Consider the following 19,499-nt stretch of genomic DNA (forward strand, 5'->3'; position numbering starts at 1 on the left):
CATGACATTCCTCCAGCCGGGCACCAGCCTGTGCCTCCATCAGCCACGCTCCCTCGCTCGCTGCTTTATCTATCCCCACTGCCTGCTTTATGTGCTGCCCCTTGGCTCTTTGCTCAAACGAGATTCTTCTGCTTTACAGTCATCAGGGGAGTGTTTGCAGCCAGATACGCTCTGCTCTCATGCCACTTGGAATAATCCCGTTCTGCCTGTCCACTTCCTTTGCATTTTCAATTGGATTCATGCTCTGTTGTTCTCCCTGTCCTATTGTGTCCTGCAATTGGGCCCCTTCAGAGCACTGAAGCTGATGGGACGCTTCAGGAAAACACATTTCCACACAGCCCCCTCTCGGCTTTCAGGCAGCTGTAGGTTGTTCCAAAATACTGGCTCACATATGTACCCTCCAAGATACATTTGATCTGCTGTTTTATACGTGTTGTTAGTCTTAATGGCCTGCTGGAATGTGGCTTAGCACTGCGTTGGGACAATGCAGTTTCTCCAAACATGGAAAAAGTGAATTTAAAGGCTGGTGACAGACTTGGGAAGGCTGGGGAAGGGCTTGCTGGGGCGAGCCAGACAGAGGGAATGAAGAAAGAATGACTTCTATAGGAGAACTCAGCATAGTTTTAAGACAGCTGGCGGCTGCAAGGTCTGGTGGGATGACAGCATGTAACCGTACACTCACTACAATCAACTCCCAGTTATCAAGGATAATGGGGAGGGAAGAAAAAAGGGAAGAGCAGTGGGAAGGGAATGAGCCAGATAGAGCAAAACTGTAAATAATAAAAACCAGATGCAAATTAAACTACAGAAAACGCAGCTAGAACATTTATCTTTAAAAGACTTCTTCAGAGAGGGTCTTGGAGGGGTGGGAGCAGCTTTAGGCAGCAGGGTCAAGAGGTGAGCCTGACAGGCTCCTGAGACATGTTCTCTGTCACACTGCGTGGGAGACACGGATGTGAGCAGAGAGAAGCTCCACAAGATAATCCACCCACAGATAATAGGGTCCAGAGGATGTAGATTTTCCCTGACTTCTGTACACTCCTAGCAGGCAGAAAGCAGGCATGGCTCACTGCACAGAGGGCACAGCCACCAAAAAGACCTTTTCTGTCCCACTGCTTTCACACTGCTGCTGTCGAGCACAGAATCACAGAATTACAGAATCATAGAATGCATTGGGATGGAGGAGGCCTTTGAAGGTCACCTAGTCCAACCCCCCTGCAGTCAACAGGGACATCTGCAACCAGAGCAGGCAGCTCAGAGCCCCATCAAGCCTGACCTTGGATGTCTCTATGGCATACACATCAAGTTCACCCCAGCAGGTTTTAGATGCCAAGGGTACAGTTGTATGCCAGCACAAGCAGATGGGAAGTCAGGCCAGGCCTCCAGATTAGTGTAGATTTCTATAACAAAAAAGATTCTTCAAAGACTGCAACAGACTGTCCAGGGACATGGTTGAATCACCATTCCTGGTGATTAGATATGGTGCTCAAGGAGGTGGTGTAGTAGTGGCCCTGGCAGAGTTAGATAATGGTTGGACTTGACTATCTTAAAGGTCTTTCCCAACCATAGTGATTCCATGATTACTGCCCCCTTCCCTGGGGGCCAGGTTGTCAAATGATGCAAATTTCCATATGAGCATCACAGAGGACATGCTGAGTGTGAAGAGGCTTTAGAAGAATCCAGCTGTGGTGCGCAGCAGGCCAGTGAAATAAACACAAGATTCAGATGATTTATGGTTATGTCGCTTTTCTAAAGCTCTGTTTCCCCTCGAAAAACTACTTTCTGAAGCAGAGTTGCTGTGTAAGCACCGAGTGTTATTACTTTGGTCATCATGACAATCAGCTGATGAAGAGGTGGAACAAAATGTCTGGAGGGCCACTCAACTCAGGATACTGGGAAGGAGCCACCAGATCATGTGTCTTTTGGGATGCGGCTCCTATGTGAATGGTTTTCCGTTCTCCCAGTGTAAATTTGCTTCCAGAGTTTTGCAAAAACCCAAGCACTGAAAAATCCTTTCCAGGAAATTTCATTACCAGGATGCTTTCATCTCAGACAAGTTTTGTAAGAACAGGCAAAAAGAGGGGAGGAATAGGAAAAACACTCAAAACCTTGTGGTCAATTAACAGAGCACTTTGAAATGTGCTGTTGAGCTGGACACATTATAAATGTCTGCCTCTCTAAGTGTAGGATGCTGGAACCTTTGCTACCATTTGCTATTAAAAGCACATGTTAGTGAGTAATACAAAAGTTCTCTTAAAAGAGCAGACAGTAATGCATCTACCAGCTTCTAGATGGCCAAAAGAGTTTCATTCCAAGATAAAAAGTTAGATATGTTAAGCAGGGTCACAGCAAATATTCTACATGAACAAAGATGTTCCAAGAAGAACACAGATCTGCTGGCTTGCACCAAAGAGAGGGAACACAATCAACAGAGACAGAATTCAAGTCCTTTGGGGCAGTCAAGTGTACTAGTGTTGAGGGACTCCAGAAGGAGCTCACAAAAGCAAGTGAGTGCACATAAAGTTGGTGGGTAAGCTTTAATCTAGGTAAATGTAAGGCATCTAAGGAAAATGAATGTAAACTGTACTTAAATCATGCTCAACTTGGACATGGCATTCATAAATTAGAGAAGAGAGCTTAGAGTCCTCACTGACAGTTTACACCCAGCAGCTAAGTGTGCAATAGCAGTACAAAAAGCCCACAAAAGGTTGGATATCCTTGGAAGGGGAATGGTGAATAAGGCACAGGGTATCAATTTGATGCTTACACAAACCCTTGGAGCATACCCATAGCCAGTGCAGAATGCACACAGTTCTCTGCACCACAAAACCACAGTGGGAGCTGCGAAAGCTCAGAGCAAGGCACCAAACCCCATCCATCACGGGTGTGGAGCAGCTGCTGTGTGAGGAGAAACTGGAAAAGCTGTTTGCCATGTGCTTGTACAGACGCTGGTGCTGACACAAGAGAGGAGATGCATGGAGGCAGAAATGAAAGACCAGCAGTGGAGGAAATGTTAAACTGCTGCTTTTGGCAGCTGTGATGGCTTCTGGTTGCTTAAAGCAAATGCAAAAGCAGTTTTAGGCCATGTCTTGGAAGCAGACCAACTGATTCCTAGTTCCTTTGATTCCATCTAAGTTTTCAATTCCAGGCCTCTCATGCTTTTAACCAAAGCTTGTTTCCACCGTGTACAAAAATTTCTGTCCAGGGAAAAAAGTTGTTTATTATTATTATTATTATTATTATTATTATTACTACTATTATTATTACTATTACTATTCTTATGTTTTTCTAAAAGGCATCATGTTCTCCAAAAGTTTAAAACCTGTTCTCAAGCTTCTTTCCCCTCTGCCCACAAAATCATAACTTTCAGACTCTCAATTCTGAAAGAATTGGAATAAGATCTGGAATCAAAGCCAGAGACTTTCAAATCCAATCCTTCTCTGATTTTCTAGATTGCCAGAAGAGTCTTTTCACTGAGTGAACCCATGCAGAAAGACTCACCCTATTTGAGGTTGTATAACCCTTGGCATGTGGAATAAGAATTGTTTTTAAAAGAGATTGCCATTGTTTGTGCACAATGGACTTATATTTAGCTAAGAAAACCCTGTTTAAATGCGAGTTCTCTTGGAAAAACAATGGCTCAAATGAGAGGCAGAATGTTTGCAGTACTCAGAGCAGCTCTGAAAACATTTGGATGGTTCTGGAGATTTCACTGACCACTCCTCAGGTCGCTCCACACAAAGATGTGCCTTTGTGTGTTGCACAGTGATTATGTTAATTCCACACCAAATTTTGTACAGATTTATTTATTGGTCTGTGTTGCTCTTGGCTGTGGTTTGTATAAGATTTTCTATTTTTATTGTTGTTGGCACTCCAGCACATCCTCAGAGATGAAACATTCTAGAAATACAAATATTTGCCATTGCCTTAGTGCTTTTTGTATGAGGGTGTCACAGTTACTTTAAAAACTGAGTGTCATTATCCTTGTATGTTTTACAAAAGGAGGAACAGATGAGCAGAGCCAGAGTGACCTTGCTAATATAACAGAATCCCAGAACCACAGAATCACAGTATCACAGCATGGTGGGGATTCAAAGTGACCTTTGGAGATCATCCAGTCTAACCCCCAGCGCTGCTAAAGCAGGGTCATGCACAGCAGCTTGCCCAGGATCACAAGGTCCAGGCAGGTTTGGATTGTCTCCAGAGAAGAAGACTCCTCAACTTCTCTGAGCAACCTGCTCCAGGGCACCTGCACCCTCAAAGTCAGTAAGTTTTTCTTTACAAGATCCCCAGTGGTGGTTGTTGTCACCCTTTGCCATTCTGCCTTTCAGTGGCCAAAATTATCTTTCTTCTCAAAGTCTCTTTGCAATAATTCATCTCTGCAGCTTCACCTGACCATCTTCATGCTCTGTTGCAAACTTGGAATCCAAAGGCCAGTTCTTAAAATGCACTAAAGTAGTGCTTTAACCACCTTTTGGCTGCTGGCAACTAAACACCCCCATAGATGGAAAAGGCAAGACGTAAGAATGGAATAGAATTAAATGTGGTAGGCACCAGGACCAGCTGGTGATATCATAGAATCATAGAATCAACCAGGTTGGAAGAGACCTCCAAGATCATCCAGTCCAACCTAGCACCCAGCCCTAGCCAGTCAACTAGACCATGGCACCAAGTGCCTCGTCCAGTCTTTTCTTGAAGACCTCCAGGGACAGTGCCTCCACCACTTCCCTGGGCAGCCCATTCCAATGCCAATCACTCTCTCTGTGAAGAACTTCCTCCTAACATCCAGCCTATACTTTCCCCGGCACAGCTTGAGACTGTGTCCCCTTGTTCTACTGCTGGTTGCCTGGGAGAAGAGGCCACCCCCCACCTGTCTACAATGTCCCTTCAGGTAGTTGTAGACAGCAATGAGGTCACCCCTGAGCCTCCTCTTCTCTAGGCTAAACACCCCCAGCTCCCTCAGCCTCTCCTCATAGGCTTTGTGTTCCAGGCCCCTCACCAGCTTTGTCGCCCTTCTCTGGACACGATCCTGCTCGGAGCCTGATCACAGGTAACATGCATTAAAAACTCAGCCCCATGCTTCAGAAGATGTTGTCTAAGAGCAAGGCTGACATTTCAGTACCATAACCAGGCACAGCACAAAGTTGTGCTGATCCCAAGGCCAAAGGGGAAGGAAGTGTCCTCAGATGCTATTGCGACAGCCGCGATAAATCACATTTGAGTTTATTTTGGGATGTAAGGGAGGGAATCATTTAAAACTGTAGTTCAGTTTGGTCAGACGCTGTACAGATCCCACTAGGTCTGTATTTCCTGTCCCTAATATCATTGCCATTCATGGCAACCCTGCCAGAAGCAAGTGTCCTTTTTTTACTTGGTAGCATATTTTAAAAGGCTTTCAATATCTTTTTAGGTTGCCAAATACTCTCCCTTGGGAGCTTGTCACAGATGACATGGAAAGTACAATGTGTGTAAGAGAACATCGCTGCAGGCGAGCAGCTCAAAGAGAATGGAAACATTTTGGCCTCATAAAAAATTGTGTGCTTTGGAAACTGAACCATCCTCCCTTCCCCACAGATATTCCTGCAAGGTCAGGGCTGGAGTAAGGAACGGTATCAGCCCCATCACCACTGATGATGTGCTTTATGTGCAGCATGACCCAAAGGCCTCCAGCCACCTTCATCGGCACTTCTCCACAGTGTTCAGCTTAGAGTTAATAGCAAACATGAGCCAGGCTCCTTCCAGGTGTGAGGTTTGACACCACTCTGTAGATCAGGTCATCCAGATGGCAAACATTTTTACCCATCGCTGGGTTCAGGAGGCTGGGTGTCAGGAGGGTGGGGACAATCATTTTTCAGTGCTCAGTGACAGGACAAGAGTTAATGAGCACAATCTTGCACATAAGAAGTTCCACATAAATATGAGGAACAAATTCTTTAATTCAAGCTTGACGAAGCTCTGGCACAGGCTGGTGGAGCCTCCATTTCTGGAGACATTCAAAACCTGCCTGGAGGTATTCCTTTGTGACATCTTCTAGATGAACCTGACTTGGTCTCCAGAGGTCTCTTCCTGCTACTACCATCCTGTGATTCTGTGATATTGTTTTTCTCCAGTGCGTAGTTGTTTTTGGGGTGAGCTCTGTGAAGAGCTGTATGGCAATCTGGAACATTTTTCACTCCTGGGATTACAATGGACACAGTTGTCCTTTGTAGTGCTGTGCTCTGAAAGAGTACTTGTTGTGATTCTGCTGAAACAGGGACTCGTGGTGCAGAGCAGCAAGAGATTATGTGGTGCAAAACCATTGCCCAGGCATTGTTCTAAAACCCAATTGTAGGTGCTCACAACCACTGGAAAGAGTCTCAGGAAACACATAGTTGTTTGAGCATTACATCTTCAAGGTGGTTTAGTGCTCTGAGGTGGCTGTGGTCTCCCTTGCTGGGGGTTTGGTGACATCCCCCAGCTCCAGCTCTCCAGTTTCACTGGTGACACATGCAAAGCTTGTCTCACCAGGGCCTCCAGTCGCCTTGGCAGGGTGAGGGGATTATTGGTCTCTTGTCTCAAGTGACAAGTGACACAGTGAGAGGAAGCAGCCTCAAATTGCAGCAGTGGGTATTTGACACAAGGCACAATTTCTTCCTCCCTTTTGGGCTGTCAAGCCCTGAAACAAGCTGCCCAGGGCAGTGATGGAGCCCCTATTCCTGCAGTGGCCTCAAAGCCATGGAGATGTAGTGATGAGGGGCACGGTTTAGTGGTGACATGGCAGTGCTGGGTTAAGAGTTGGACTCTATTACATTACAGGTCTTTTCCAGCCAAAATGATTCTATGACTGAAGCACTTCTTGCCCACCACCATCTCCACAGTTGCAGAGACCAAGGCATCCGTAGCCCCATTTCAGCACAACCCAGCTTTGCAGTGACCCTGAGGGAGGCCTAGACCGATAGAGTCTCGCAGACTCCGACTCTCCGGGGTGGAGAAGAGCTCCGCGGCGAGGGAGGAGTGCTCGGAGCCAGCGGGCTCGAAGGCAGGAGGAACTCCGCAGCACTCATCGCGGCGCGCAGCCGGCGCCATTTGCGCACTGCACCGCCGTCGCCCGGCCCCATTTGGCCGCTGCGCCACCTGCGGCTCCGGCTGCCGCTGTCAGTTGGGCGGCTGCGTCCCAACATGGCGCCGGCGGCAGCGGGGGCGGCCGCGGGGCGCGGGGCCGCGTCGGGCGGATGGAAGTACTGATGACGGTCCGGAGACTCGCCTCCATCTGTACCATGGTGAGAGCAGCCTCCAGCCGGGCGCACCCGTGCCGGAGCCCCGGAGGCAAGGGGACGGACTGACCGGTGAGGGGCCCCGCTGGCGGGAGCGGCCCCGGCCCCGTGCTCAGGGGTGAGGAGGGCCCGCAGCGGCCGGGTGCAGGAGGAATTAGTAAAGTAATTAAAAGTGGAGGTTTGCGGGAGGCATCGCTGCTTGTCCGGTAGGAGTGTGTCTGCGGGAGGTAGCGGGACGCCCGCACTCCGCTGAGGGCAGGCATTGCCGGGCCGCCGCTGGGAGCCGGGCGAAGAGGCGGCAGCAGGGAGTCGCGGCGGGAGTGGCTGTGCCAGGCAAGGGGCGCAGAGGAGGGGCAGTAGGTGGAGGGAGGCTGAGCGTGAGGACCAGCCCGACTGCTCTGCGCCGGTGTTTGGAGGGGTTTGAAGGAATTTGGGCCTAATCCGGATGGGGAAAGGTGGCTGGGGGAGCAGAGAGCCCTCTGCGGAAAGCAGGACTGGCTGCCGTCGGGTGGGTGTGTCAGCTGCCGGCTGCTCGCAGAGATGTGTCAGGGGCAGGTGGATGCTTCCTTACAGAGGAACTAAGGGAGTTATCGAACAGTATTGTTTTATCTAGCACGGATCGCAGTCAGTTGTTGACAGCTAAACACAGTGTAATGGTTGTTCAGCTAATGTATGACAGCTCTGTAATCATTTCACATGAATACACATAACAGGGTATATCACCCATCAGAACCTAGCAAGGGGAAGGCTGGCAATTGCATGATTGGGCAGAATTTTTAATGAGGTTACATTGCTGCCTAAATAGAGGCCAGCAAGTGGTTTGTCTAGCACTGAAACACGGCTGACTCATAACAAAATAGCGCATCTTAGTGACACGCCACCAAGAACATTTCACAGACCTGTCTGCTCTGAGGAGATTCATCAATAGAAGTGATAGCAGGGGCTAAAATTGCCAGAATCCAATGTCAAATCAAACTGAGGGGATTCAGGGTTAGTATTTTGTTTTTTACAGCCCCATATTGTAATTGCTTCAAGTGGTCGAGATGCAGTTTTAAGTCTCATTTGAAACAGGAGCAGTCTTAAAAGGGGCTCTTGTATACCAGCTTAGAGGGATTGGTTTCATGGGTGTGTGAAGGGTGCAGAGTTTTTCTGCTTGTTTTCTGTGTAGGTACTAACTACCAGTTTCAATTAACTTCAGATTTAATTGAAGTGAACTACAGTGGTGCTGTGCAAAGCCAAGTGTTTGGAATCTCATACTGATACCCTTAACACGAGGGATTCATTCTTATTTTTAAATTTGTGGCAGTGGTTCCCTCATCTTAAAACTTTTGAAGTGCCACAGAAGATTTCCCAGAACTCCATTCTTCAGTAATCTCAACATGATTTATATTTTTAATTGCCCATCATCAACACAGGTGAAATTAAGGTCAGGAGAGGTGACTGAATCATGGTTTTGCTGTGGAGCTCTGCACCCCAGAGGCAAGCGATTGACTCAGTCCCAGATAATATTTTGGATACATTCCTGACATCAGATGAATGAGCCTCAGATTAAGAGGGCAAATGTAAGGCAGTGCTTTTTCTAGGAGTTTGTAGCCAGACCTGCACACAGCCATTCCAGCATCTGTGATTTGGTTTTAGAGACTTTGGCTATGCATACCAATTATGTCAGTCATGGATTCATTTTTGTTTCTGTGTTTACCTTGATTTTGCTTGGGGTGGTAGCAGAATGTGGAGCCAAATACAGGTCCTAATGTCCCTTCTGAAGTCCTGTGTCTGTTTTATTTTGCTTTTCCTAAGATTTATTATAGCTTTGGAGAAGCAGGTTCTCCTTAACTTTTTTTTTTGTTGTTGTTTCAAGAGAACCTTCTGTTTTGTTTCTCTGCAGAAAATTTTGAGCTGTGCTGCTGGCACTAAATGATTGTTTGAAACTTACTTCCTTCTTTCTATATATCTGTTTAGTCAAATGCTGTGTAGTTTTTCAGCATCACCGGTTTAGGTAATTTACCTAAACTTGCTGTTAATCTCACTTCTATTTTTCTTCCCCCCCCACCTTCATCTAGCCCAGGAAAATTAAGATCTGGTTGCTGTGTTTTATGATTGAATCAGTTTATTTGCATCTACTTCAGTTAATGTCCAGAGAATACAAATGCTGTGTGCTTTGTAGTAGTCTGAGTGTGAAAAACCTCAGCCTTCTTTATAAAAACATGTAATTATGTTAACAAAGTCCCTTTGGGAAATTGCTTTCTTCTGCATTATGCTACTATGTAGTGATGCCTTACTTCTGCTTAGTAAAATACACAGCTTTTGCAGCACTTCTAGTCATTACTTCAGGCTGGAAGCTGAAACACAGGTTTGTGGCATTCCCAGACCCCTCATCACAGTTAGTCACCATCACAGGGACTTGTGCTTCTGATTTTCCATCTCAGGCACTCCACTCTTCTGCAGTTTCTCTTTACAAATTAAATTCAATAGCAGTAATGTAGTTATAACTTCAATCGTATCCCCCTGCTTAAAGTAACTGGCAAGTTTTTGCACTGTGGGTCACCAATCCTGTGTCTCATGATCATCACATTTCATTTATGTGAGCACCATACCTTTTTCAGCAATTGCATAACTTTCATGTTATTAGATTAGAAACGGGGAGGAAAATTCTTGTGCATTTGACTATGATTCATTGCTTGGTAAGGCTGCTGACACCATATGGCAAGACACATCCATAGCCAAGAGCTGTTGACTAGAGCTCTGGTTCTGTGCTGTTCCCTTGACTTTATTTTGTCTCCCAGCCCTTACCTTTACCAAGGATTCTAGGTTTTGTTTTCTTTTTGCAAGCAACTTCAAAATCACCCTGCAGAGTGAAACAAAACACTTTGCTGCCCTTCATGAATAATATGTAACTCCTGTTTCAAAAATGTTTTGAAGTACTATCTTTGCAGTTCTGTGATTGTGGACAGTTGTGAAATCTCTCTTGTCAGCCTCTCTCTTGAGCAAGGAGAGCTGAATTTCCATGAGTCTGACTGCATCATTTTATCTAGGATCTGCCTGATGTGTTTCAATGGGACAAGACACTTGGCTGTAAACTGAGTTTTTGAGTTGAGAGTCAGAGGCTTTTTCTTGTACTGGCAATAAAGCACAGATCTGATCTTTCCCACTCTGGAAGCTGATTTTGTGAGAAGTCTGTAGTAAGCTGTTAGCAGAAATTATTGGTCTTCCTTGATCAACTAATTAGGGACACTTCCCCTACATCATGTGTAGTGGTTTGCTAAACCAGTAAGACATGCCTGAAGATCTCAAATCCAGTCTACAAATTGATGGTAGCCTTATTCTACTCTGAATCAGCGTGGTGTGGGTATAATTGTTAACTCCAGCGCTGGAGAAGAGATGACTGAGTCATTTGTAAGTAATACATTTCCATTTGCCAACTGAATAATTTACACATCTCAGTTCTAGCAGGGCTTTCATGTCCCTGGTGTGTAATGTTTGGCTTGCTGCTGTGTCACCTTGCTTGTAGCACTTTTTTTTTAGCATTATCAGAGAAATAGCATTTGTATCTGGGAAGGTATCATTGAGAGAGTGGAGGGGGGGAAAGTAGAGCTAGCTAAGGAGACTTCTGTTTCCAGCAGTACTTGATTGACCTAAGCTGAAGGACACAAATACTTCCCCTGGCACAACTTGAGGCCATTTCCTCTCATCCTGTTGGTTGCTACTTTGGAGAACAAAACACCACCCACCTCCCTCCAGCTTCCTTTGAGGGAGTTGTAAAGAAGTGTACTTCTTCCTCTTGATGCAGCATCCTTTCCATACATTTTTAGCTGGAGCCTAGTTTTACTATGTAATTTTAAGCAGTGTAAAATGACAGAATTTCATGAGTGTCTGCGACTTACTTTACCCTTATGAGATGCAAATCCTGTGGACCTTGCAAGACCAGCTCCTACTTGACTAAGCATTTACACAAAGCAGTTTACAAAGCATTCTCTATTAATTTATTTAAAAACACTAATGAAGACTGCAGATTTTGAACGCTTCCATAAGAGTAAACAGATTTTGAAATACAGCATTTTCTAATCTCGCTGTGAACTCCATGATACTGCTCCAAGAACAGGCAGAGCCAGCCTTTCCTCTTTGTGATTAAGAAGATGGTTCTGTAGTATTTGTTATTGTGGAGTCTTGAAAAGTCTGTGCCACTGTTACACCTGCTCCTTTCAAGATTATGAGTTTGTTTTACCTTCATAAGCGCTCAAAGTGCTGGAATCCAAAGTTCAATTTGCTGTCATTGGTTATGCCTCAAAGGGGAGCCTTCCTGGGTGCCTGAAAAGGGATCATTTATTGATGACCTGGACGAGGGGATTGAGTCCAGCATCAGTAAGTTTGCAGATGACACCAAGCTGGGAGCAGGTGTTGATCTGTTGGAAGGTAGGAGAGCCCTGCAGAGGGACCTGGACAGGCTGGATGGGTGGGCAGAGGCCAATGGGATGAGATTGAACAAGGCCAAGTGCAGGGTTCTGCAGTTTGGCCACAACAACCCCAAGCAGCGCTATAGGCTGGGGACTGAGTGGCTGGAGAGCAGCCAGGAGGAAAGGGACCTGGAGGTACTGATAGATAGTAGGCTGAAGATGACCCAGCAGTGTGCCCAGATGGCTAAGAGAACCAATGGCATCCTGGCCTGCATCAGGAACAGTGTGGCCAGTAGGTCAAGGGAGGTTATTCTTCCCCTGTACTCAACACTGGTCAGGCCACACCTTGAGTACTGTGTCCAGTTCTGGGCCACTCAATTCAAGAAAGATGTTGAGGTGCTGGAACATGTCCAGAGAAGGGCAACAAAGCTGGTGAAGGGCCTGGAACACAAAGCCTATGAGGAGAGACTGAGGGAGCTGGGCCTGTTTAGCCTGGAGAAGAGGAGGCTCAGGGGTGATCTTATTACTGTCTACAACTACCTGAAGGGACATTGTAGCCAGGTGGGGGGTGGCCTCTTCTCCCAGGCAACCACCAATAGAACAAGGGGACACAGCCTCAAGTTGTGCCAGGGTAGGTCTAGGCTGGATGTTAGGAGGAAGTTCTTCACAGAGAGAGTGATTTCCCATTGGAATGGGCTGCCCAGGGAGGTGGTGGAGGCACCATCCCTGGAGGTCTTCAAGAAAAGACTGGACGAGGCACTTAGTGCCATGGTCTGGTTGACTGGCTAGGGCTGGGTGCTAGGTTGGACTGGATGATCTTGGAAGTCTCTTCCAACTAGGTTGATTCTATGATTCTATGAAAACCATGAATCACAGAGTGATAGCTGAGCTGACAACTCTTTTTATCTGGTTTTGGTGCTCCACAACGCAGGAGTTTTTAAAGGATGGGGAAGCAACACCCAGTTCTCTGTTTAGAAAAAGCATGGCAGCATGTTCTGTAAATTTCAGCAATATACAACCCCAGTTCCTCTCCTTTCTGCACTCTCCAATGGGGTAATTTTAGTAGTTCTGAAGCTGAAACTATTATCACAGTCAATCCAACAGAGTGAGTGCCGGCAGGCTGCGTGGAATGCATCATCTGCAGCTTTTTTTCCTGGAAGGGTTTAAGTAGCTCTGGCTTGGCCAGCTTGTTCTTTCTCACTTTTTTGGTGTGGTTTGTTTTGTTTGTTCAGTCATTGAAAATCACCCTTCGGTCATGCTGCGTGTTTAAACAACTTTTCTAATCATGGGGACTGCTTCACTGGAGTGAAAACTGGCTTCTGGCCAGGCCCAAAAAGTGGTCAGGAATGGAGCTAAATCCAATTGGTGGCTGGTCACGAGTGGTGTTCCCCTGGGATCAGTACTGGCATCAGTTCTCTTTAATATCTTTCTTGAAGATCTGGGTGAGAGGATCAAGGGCACCCTCAGTAAGTTGCAGATGACACTAAGTTGGGTGGGAGTGTTGATCTGCTTGTGGATAGGGAGGCTCTGCGGAGGGATCTGGACAGGCTGGGTGAGTGGGCCAAGGTCAGTGGTATGACCTTCAACAAGGCCAAGTGCAGAGTCCTGCACCTGGGTCACAACAACCACGTGAATGCTCCAGCTTGGAACAGTGTGGCTGTAAATTGCCCAACAGAAAAGGACCTGGGGTGCTGGTTGACAGCAGATGAAGATAAACCAGCAATGTGGTCAGGAGGGCCACCAATATCCTTGCTTGGATCAGCAGTAGTGTGGACATCAGGATCAGGGCAGGGATCATGCCCGTGTATTCAGCACTGACGAGAACACAACTTGAATCTTGGGTTCGATTTTGAACCCCTCACTTCAAGGACATTGAGGTGCTGAAGTGTGTCCAGAGAAGGGCAACAAAGCTGATGAAGGTTGTAAAGCACAGGTCTTGTGAGGAGTGGCTGAGAGTACTGGGGTTGTTCAGCGTGGAGGAAAAGAAGCTTGGGGAAGACCTTGTGTTTCTCTACAACTTTGTGATAGGAGGTTGGAGCTAGGTAGGGTTGATCTCATCTCTCAAGAAATAGAGTTACAGGATGATAAAAAACAGCCTCAAGTTGCACCAGAGGCAGTTTAGGGTGGACATTAGGATTTTTTTTTCCCAGAAAAGGCTGTCAAGCTCTGGATGAGGCTGCCCAGTGCAATGATGGAGTCCCCAGCAGGATTTAAAAGATGTGCAGACATGCTGCTGCTGGACATGGTTTAGTGGTGGACTTGGTGATCTTAAAGGTGGGATCTCCATTACTGGAGACATTCAAAACCATCTGCTTGCCATCCTGTGCAACCTGCTCTGGGTCAACCTGCCTTGGCAGGGGGCTTGGACTAGATGACTTCCAGAGGTACTTTCCAACTCCTATCTTTCTGTGACTCGGTGAATTTTGGAAGTTATTATCCTTTTTGGAAGTTCTTATCCTTTTTCTTGTACTTTTCATCTTTGTTATCTTAAAAAGCCAAATAGCATTGTTTTGCCACATGTTCTATCTCTTGAGGTCTCTAAATGTTCATGTCCTCCTAAAAAAATAAACAAATCTTGAGTATCTTGTCTCATTCAGTTGAGCTAGTGGTGAATGGTTATAGAATGGTTATGAATCCATTGATAATCTGCTGCTGCATGGATTTTCCTGTATAATTAGAGTAAAATGCTGCTTGCACTGCAGCCAACTTTAATGATTATTTTAATGGCTGTAATTTTGTCTGTAGCTTCACCACTTCTTCTTCCATCATGAGGTTCTTGAGTTTTCTTTTTTACATTACTTCTTCCTGTCTTCCAGCCTGTCCCATGAAGATGTTCCATTTCCACCTCAATAGTTCAGTTGCTAATAGCTAGTGGGTTTTGCTAATGTGAGACACTGCAGTGGTCAATCAAAGCAGATGTGAAACCAGCACCCCCCAAGGCTTGCAGGACAGCTGCCTGACTTGAGCCCTCCTTGTGTCCTGGCTTTAATCCTTGTTAGAATTAGAGCTTAGCAACAGTAAATGTCATAAACTTCTTGGCTTCCCATTGCCAAATCCCAAGGTTGTTGAGGGAGCATAGTGGGATCTTCCTGCTTGTAACCCTTTCCCATCATCTGCTTTGTGATTTTTCCCCCCTTCATTTTATAGCTTCGTTGCCTCTCTGCTCACTGTTTCCTTAAGCTGCAGTACAGCATTGACCTGATTATTTTTGACAAGTGCTCTGAATAACATTGAGGACACTGACCCAATGTTGTGCTGATTTTGAGCCTTTTCATGCTGAAGCAGTAGCTGTTTCATGCTCAGAAGGTCTACTTGCATGCTTATCATGATAGTTCCACATTGCTTTTATAACTGTTCCCATGTCCACAAAACTACCTTCATCAAAACAAAACCTAGATACTTGTAAATGGTAGTGTGAATTCCTCCCAAGCATGAGAGCGTGTTAGCTCAGGATAAAAATTGGTGACTGGTAGTGTTGGTTAGTCTGTCATGGGGTCACATCACCCCATTAATGCTCCAGGCTTGGGGCAAAGTGAGTGGAAACTGCCCAGCAGGGAAAGACCTGAGGGTATTGGTCCACAGCAGCTGAAGATGAGCCAATGTGTGCCTGGATGGCCAAGAAGACCACCAGCATTCTGGCTTGAATCAGCAATAATTTGGCCAGCAGGACCAGAGTCCCCTATACTGAGCACTGATGAGGCTGCACCTTGGATGGCAGGCTTGGTTTTGGGCCCCTCGTGCCAAGGAGGACATTGAGGTACTGGAACAGGTTCAGAGAAGGGCAGCAATGCTGGGAAAGGATCTGGAGAACAGGAGGCTCCCCTGAGGGAACTGGGGTTGTTCAGCCTGGAGAAGAGGAGGCTGATGGGAGACCTTGTAGCTCTCTACAACTCACTGAAAGAAGGTTGGAGTGAGGTGGGGGTTGGTCTCTTCTCCCAGGTAACAAGGGCAAACAGCCTCAAGCTGCACCAGGGGAGGTAGTCCACTTAACCAGGTTTTGCAGAGTCAGGATTTCACTAAAACTCAGTAAAATTCATAGTGCTAAAAAGGGTAGAAGTGCTAAGTTGAGGCAAGAACCATGGGGATGCTGGGCATGGATTTCTCATTAGCTGACTGCAGGTCATGTTCTGATCTGCACAGTTGCTATTAATCATTTGTTCTTCTTTTCATCAATAGCTTCAGAAGAACTCTTCAGCTCTGAGCCTTATTATCCTTTCTACCCTAATGATATTTCTGTGTAGTGACTTTCCCTCATCTTCCAGCAGTAATTTCTTCTCCTGATTCTTGTCAGATAAGTGGATACAATGTATGAGCTCTTTGTCTATAAGAGCAATTACAAATTCTAACACGTTTAAGGGTGTAGAAGTATTTAAGCTCCTAGAAACTTGATAGATTTCCAGTTTCTGAAATCAATTAGTGCTAGACCAGGCAAAATGCTCCTTGGGTTTGCAGGAGTAGTGACATATGGTTTGTAGAGCTCCTAAGAGACCATAATGCCTAAGCATACTTCTTTCTTGTCTTGTTTTGGTGGTCCAGTGAGTTAAGAGAGTAATCTGGTTAAGTTGGAAGGCTGTTACTACTTTTTTCCACTTGAATGGTGTAATGAACTGGAAATAAGTCTTTAAGTCTTTTCTACTGGGCAAAAAGGACTCACACTTAGGTGCTGGAGAAATTGTTTTTCAGTTAAACTTCATCTGTACTGTGGGATCGTCTCCTCTAGGGTGACTTGGCTAAATGGCTGCCTCAAGTAAGAGTGTTGAAACTGATCTTTTCACATCCCTTTTCATTTTATCACCTTTTTATTTTATCAAACTCAGCAAAACTTGCATTGGAGACCTGGCTAAAGAATGATTTTGCTCAGTCTTGTCTGCCATATATATCTACTGTTGGTGTTATGGCCCTGGCTGAGTTGGAAGGAAACATGGAGGAAAGCTTGGATGTTAACAATTCCCTGTCTCTGTCAGATGCTTTAAACTCGAGTATATGGGATTTTTCTTTCAAAGGGTGTTCTTTGTCTTTTCTGGTGGAATTCAGTGAGCATAAATGTTCTTTGAATCACAGAATCATTAAGTCCTTTTGTTTGTAAAAGGCCTTCAAGGTCATCAAGTTCAACCATTACCTAACTCTACCGAGTGTGGTGCTAAATGGTGGCCCTCAACACCACCTTTCTGTGTCTTTTAAACAGGTCCAGGGATGTGGATTCAGTCTCCTCCCTTGGGAGACTGATTCAGTGTTTGAGAATCCTTTCCACAAAGAAGTTTCTTTTAATGTCTAACCTAAACTTCCCCTGGTGGAACTTGAGGCCATTTTCTCTTGTCCTGTCACCTGTTACTAGGAGGAAGAGACCAATACCTATCTGTCTCCAACCTCCTTTCAGAGAGCTGTAGAGAGCCCGAATGTCTCCCCTCAACCTCCTTTACTTGAGACCAAACAACCACAGTTGCATCAGCTGCTCCTCACAGGGCTTGTGCTCTAGACCCTTCACCAGCTTTGTTGCTCTTCTCTAGACCCACTCCAGCTCCTCAGCATCCTTGGAGTGAGTGGCTTAAAATTGAACCCCGTGTCTGGGGTACTAATAGAATAACTTACACTAAAGTACAGCTAAATATCAAGCTTAATACATGAGATAAGAATTGACTTCTCATTGCTAGCCCAAGTAAATCTATCCTATAAAAACCTCAGGGGTACATCCTTGAGACTCCTAGGAGGCCCACGAAAGTGCTCTCAAGGAACCACTGTGCTACTCCATTTCAGGAATAGATGATCAAGCTTTCTGCTCACGACTGCATGAGCAGGAAGCAAACACAGATTTATTCAACCAACACATAATTACCCAGGGAGGGAGTCATCCCCCCAGTTTAAAGTGGCAATACTGGTTTACTTACATAATTAAGACTCCCTGAGAGCTGTGGATTTCACACTTCCGTATTGGTGGGGGAGGTGACAACTCAAGTTTCAGCAAACTTCTAATCAGGATTTGTAATTTTCTAGAAATTACTGTGGCTTAAAATGTCCTCTCAGAGGTTGGGTGCACATTGCAAGAGCTTCTCTGTCATTTTCATTCTAAATGTCTGCTGTTTGGAGAAATTTAAACTGAATTTACAAACCTGTGGATTTTACAGTTACTTCTTTCTTAATCTTGAAACATGCAGCAGTTCTTTCTTGCAGATAGCTCTTCTGTGTCTAGGTCTGGTTTGGGATTTTGGAGGGAGAGATAGTGGAGGGAAAACAAAGAGGTACCTAGAAGCAGGGGATGGATGTAGAGAAACGAGAGGAGCTGTCTGAACTGGCACTGATGCCTCAAAAATTTCTGTGTAATTGCTGCTTGCAGAGTCTTGCTTGTAAATCTGTCAGCATCTAGTCAATGTTGCTGTGATTTGTATAGACTCTAGTTTTGAGCCTTCCTTGTTTTCTGTCTTTTTTGATATATGTAATTCACTGTAACTCTGATGTGGGAGATCAAACTACAGGTTTCCATTACTCATTTTCAGCTATTTTTTTTTTGTTTCTTGCCTGTTTCTCAGGAAAAAAAGAAAGCTGTTTCTTTATTGAAGATCATTAGATGCTTGAGTGTGTCCAGAGAAGGGCGACGAGGCTGGTGAGAGGCCTTGAGCACAGCCCTACAAGGAGAGGCTGAGGGAGCTGGGATTGGTTAGCCTGGAGAAGAGGAGGCTCAGGGGAGACCTTATTGCTGTCTACAACTATCTGAGGTGTGGTTGTGGCCAGGAGGAGGTTGCTCTCTTCTCTCAGGTGGCCAGCACCAGAACAAGAGGACACAGCCTCAAGCTACGTCAGGGGAAATTTAGGCTTGAGGTGAGGAGAAAGTTCTTCACTGAGAGAGTCATTGGACACTGGAATGGGCTGCCCGGGGAGGTGGTGGAGTCGCTGTCCCTGGGGCTGTTCAAGGCAAGGTTGGATGTGGCACTTGGTGCCATGGTCTAGCCTTGAGCTCTGTGGTAAAGGGTTGGACTTGATGATCTGTGAGGTGTTTTCCAACCTTGTTGATACTGTGATCATCCAGATGGAACTTTCTACAGGCTCTGTTTGTCTGTGGTTTGTAGCAGTGGCAGAGTGCTAAGGGAATGATGGAAATATTTGCTCAGCAATTAAAAAAGCATTAATAGCTTCAGGGAATTAGATGGATTGAGTTTTGCTGGACTGTAATTTTGGGTTGTTTAGTGCTTTTCTGAGGTGTTATAAGATGGCTCACTTTTGATTAAGGGTTTCTGTTCTATTTACACAAGATTGTAGGTAGGGTGACCTAGGTAACCTTGCTTTAGAAAGGGGGTTGAACTAAATCATCTCCAGAGGTCACTTCCCCCTCCTTGCCATAGAATCATAGAATGGTTTGGGTTGGAAGGAAGCTTTAAAGATCATCTAGTTCTAACCCCCTGCCATGGGCAGAGTCACCTCCTAAAAGACCAGGTTGCTCAAGGCCCCCTCCAAACTGGCTTTGAACACTGCCAGGGTTGGAACCTCCACAGATTCTCGACGCACGGTTCCAGTGTTTCACCACCCTATGGGGAAGAATTTCTTCCTAATGTCTAATTGAAATTCATCGTCTTCTAGTTGAAAGCCATCATCTCTCCTCCTGTGAGTCTGTGTGACTTGGATATTTAAAACAGAAGTCAGGAATCCATGGTGCTTGGATTTTGCACTGAATAACAGTAACTCCTTAGATAACCATGGATGCAGCTTAGGGCTGTTGGAAGATCAGCAAGAAACAACAGAGAACGAGTTGAAGTGATGTGAGAGAAGGTACTAAATCTCAAGTGAGAGCTCAGCTATAAGGTGTTGGTAGAATTAAAAAAAAAAAAAAAAAGGAAAATTAGAAAGAGATTTATCAATCATTTAG

At 45.6% G+C, this 19,499-nt stretch overlaps 1 protein-coding gene across 1 annotated transcript in view; it reads left to right on the top strand.

Moving 5' to 3' along the window:
- The first annotated feature begins 7,108 nt into the window (after positions 1 to 7,108).
- Positions 7,109 to 19,499, top strand: part of LOC135183961 (ubiquitin carboxyl-terminal hydrolase 12-like) — a 37,599-nt gene continuing 25,208 nt past the window's right edge. The window contains exon 1 of the mRNA XM_064159352.1: positions 7,109 to 7,259. Coding sequence (XP_064015422.1) covers positions 7,212 to 7,259 — 48 coding nt within the window. The 5' untranslated portion in view covers positions 7,109 to 7,211. The remainder of the gene's footprint in view (positions 7,260 to 19,499) is intronic.

This window comes from Pogoniulus pusillus, chromosome 19 (assembly GCF_015220805.1).
Source record: "Pogoniulus pusillus isolate bPogPus1 chromosome 19, bPogPus1.pri, whole genome shotgun sequence".
NCBI lineage: Eukaryota > Metazoa > Chordata > Aves > Piciformes > Lybiidae > Pogoniulus > Pogoniulus pusillus.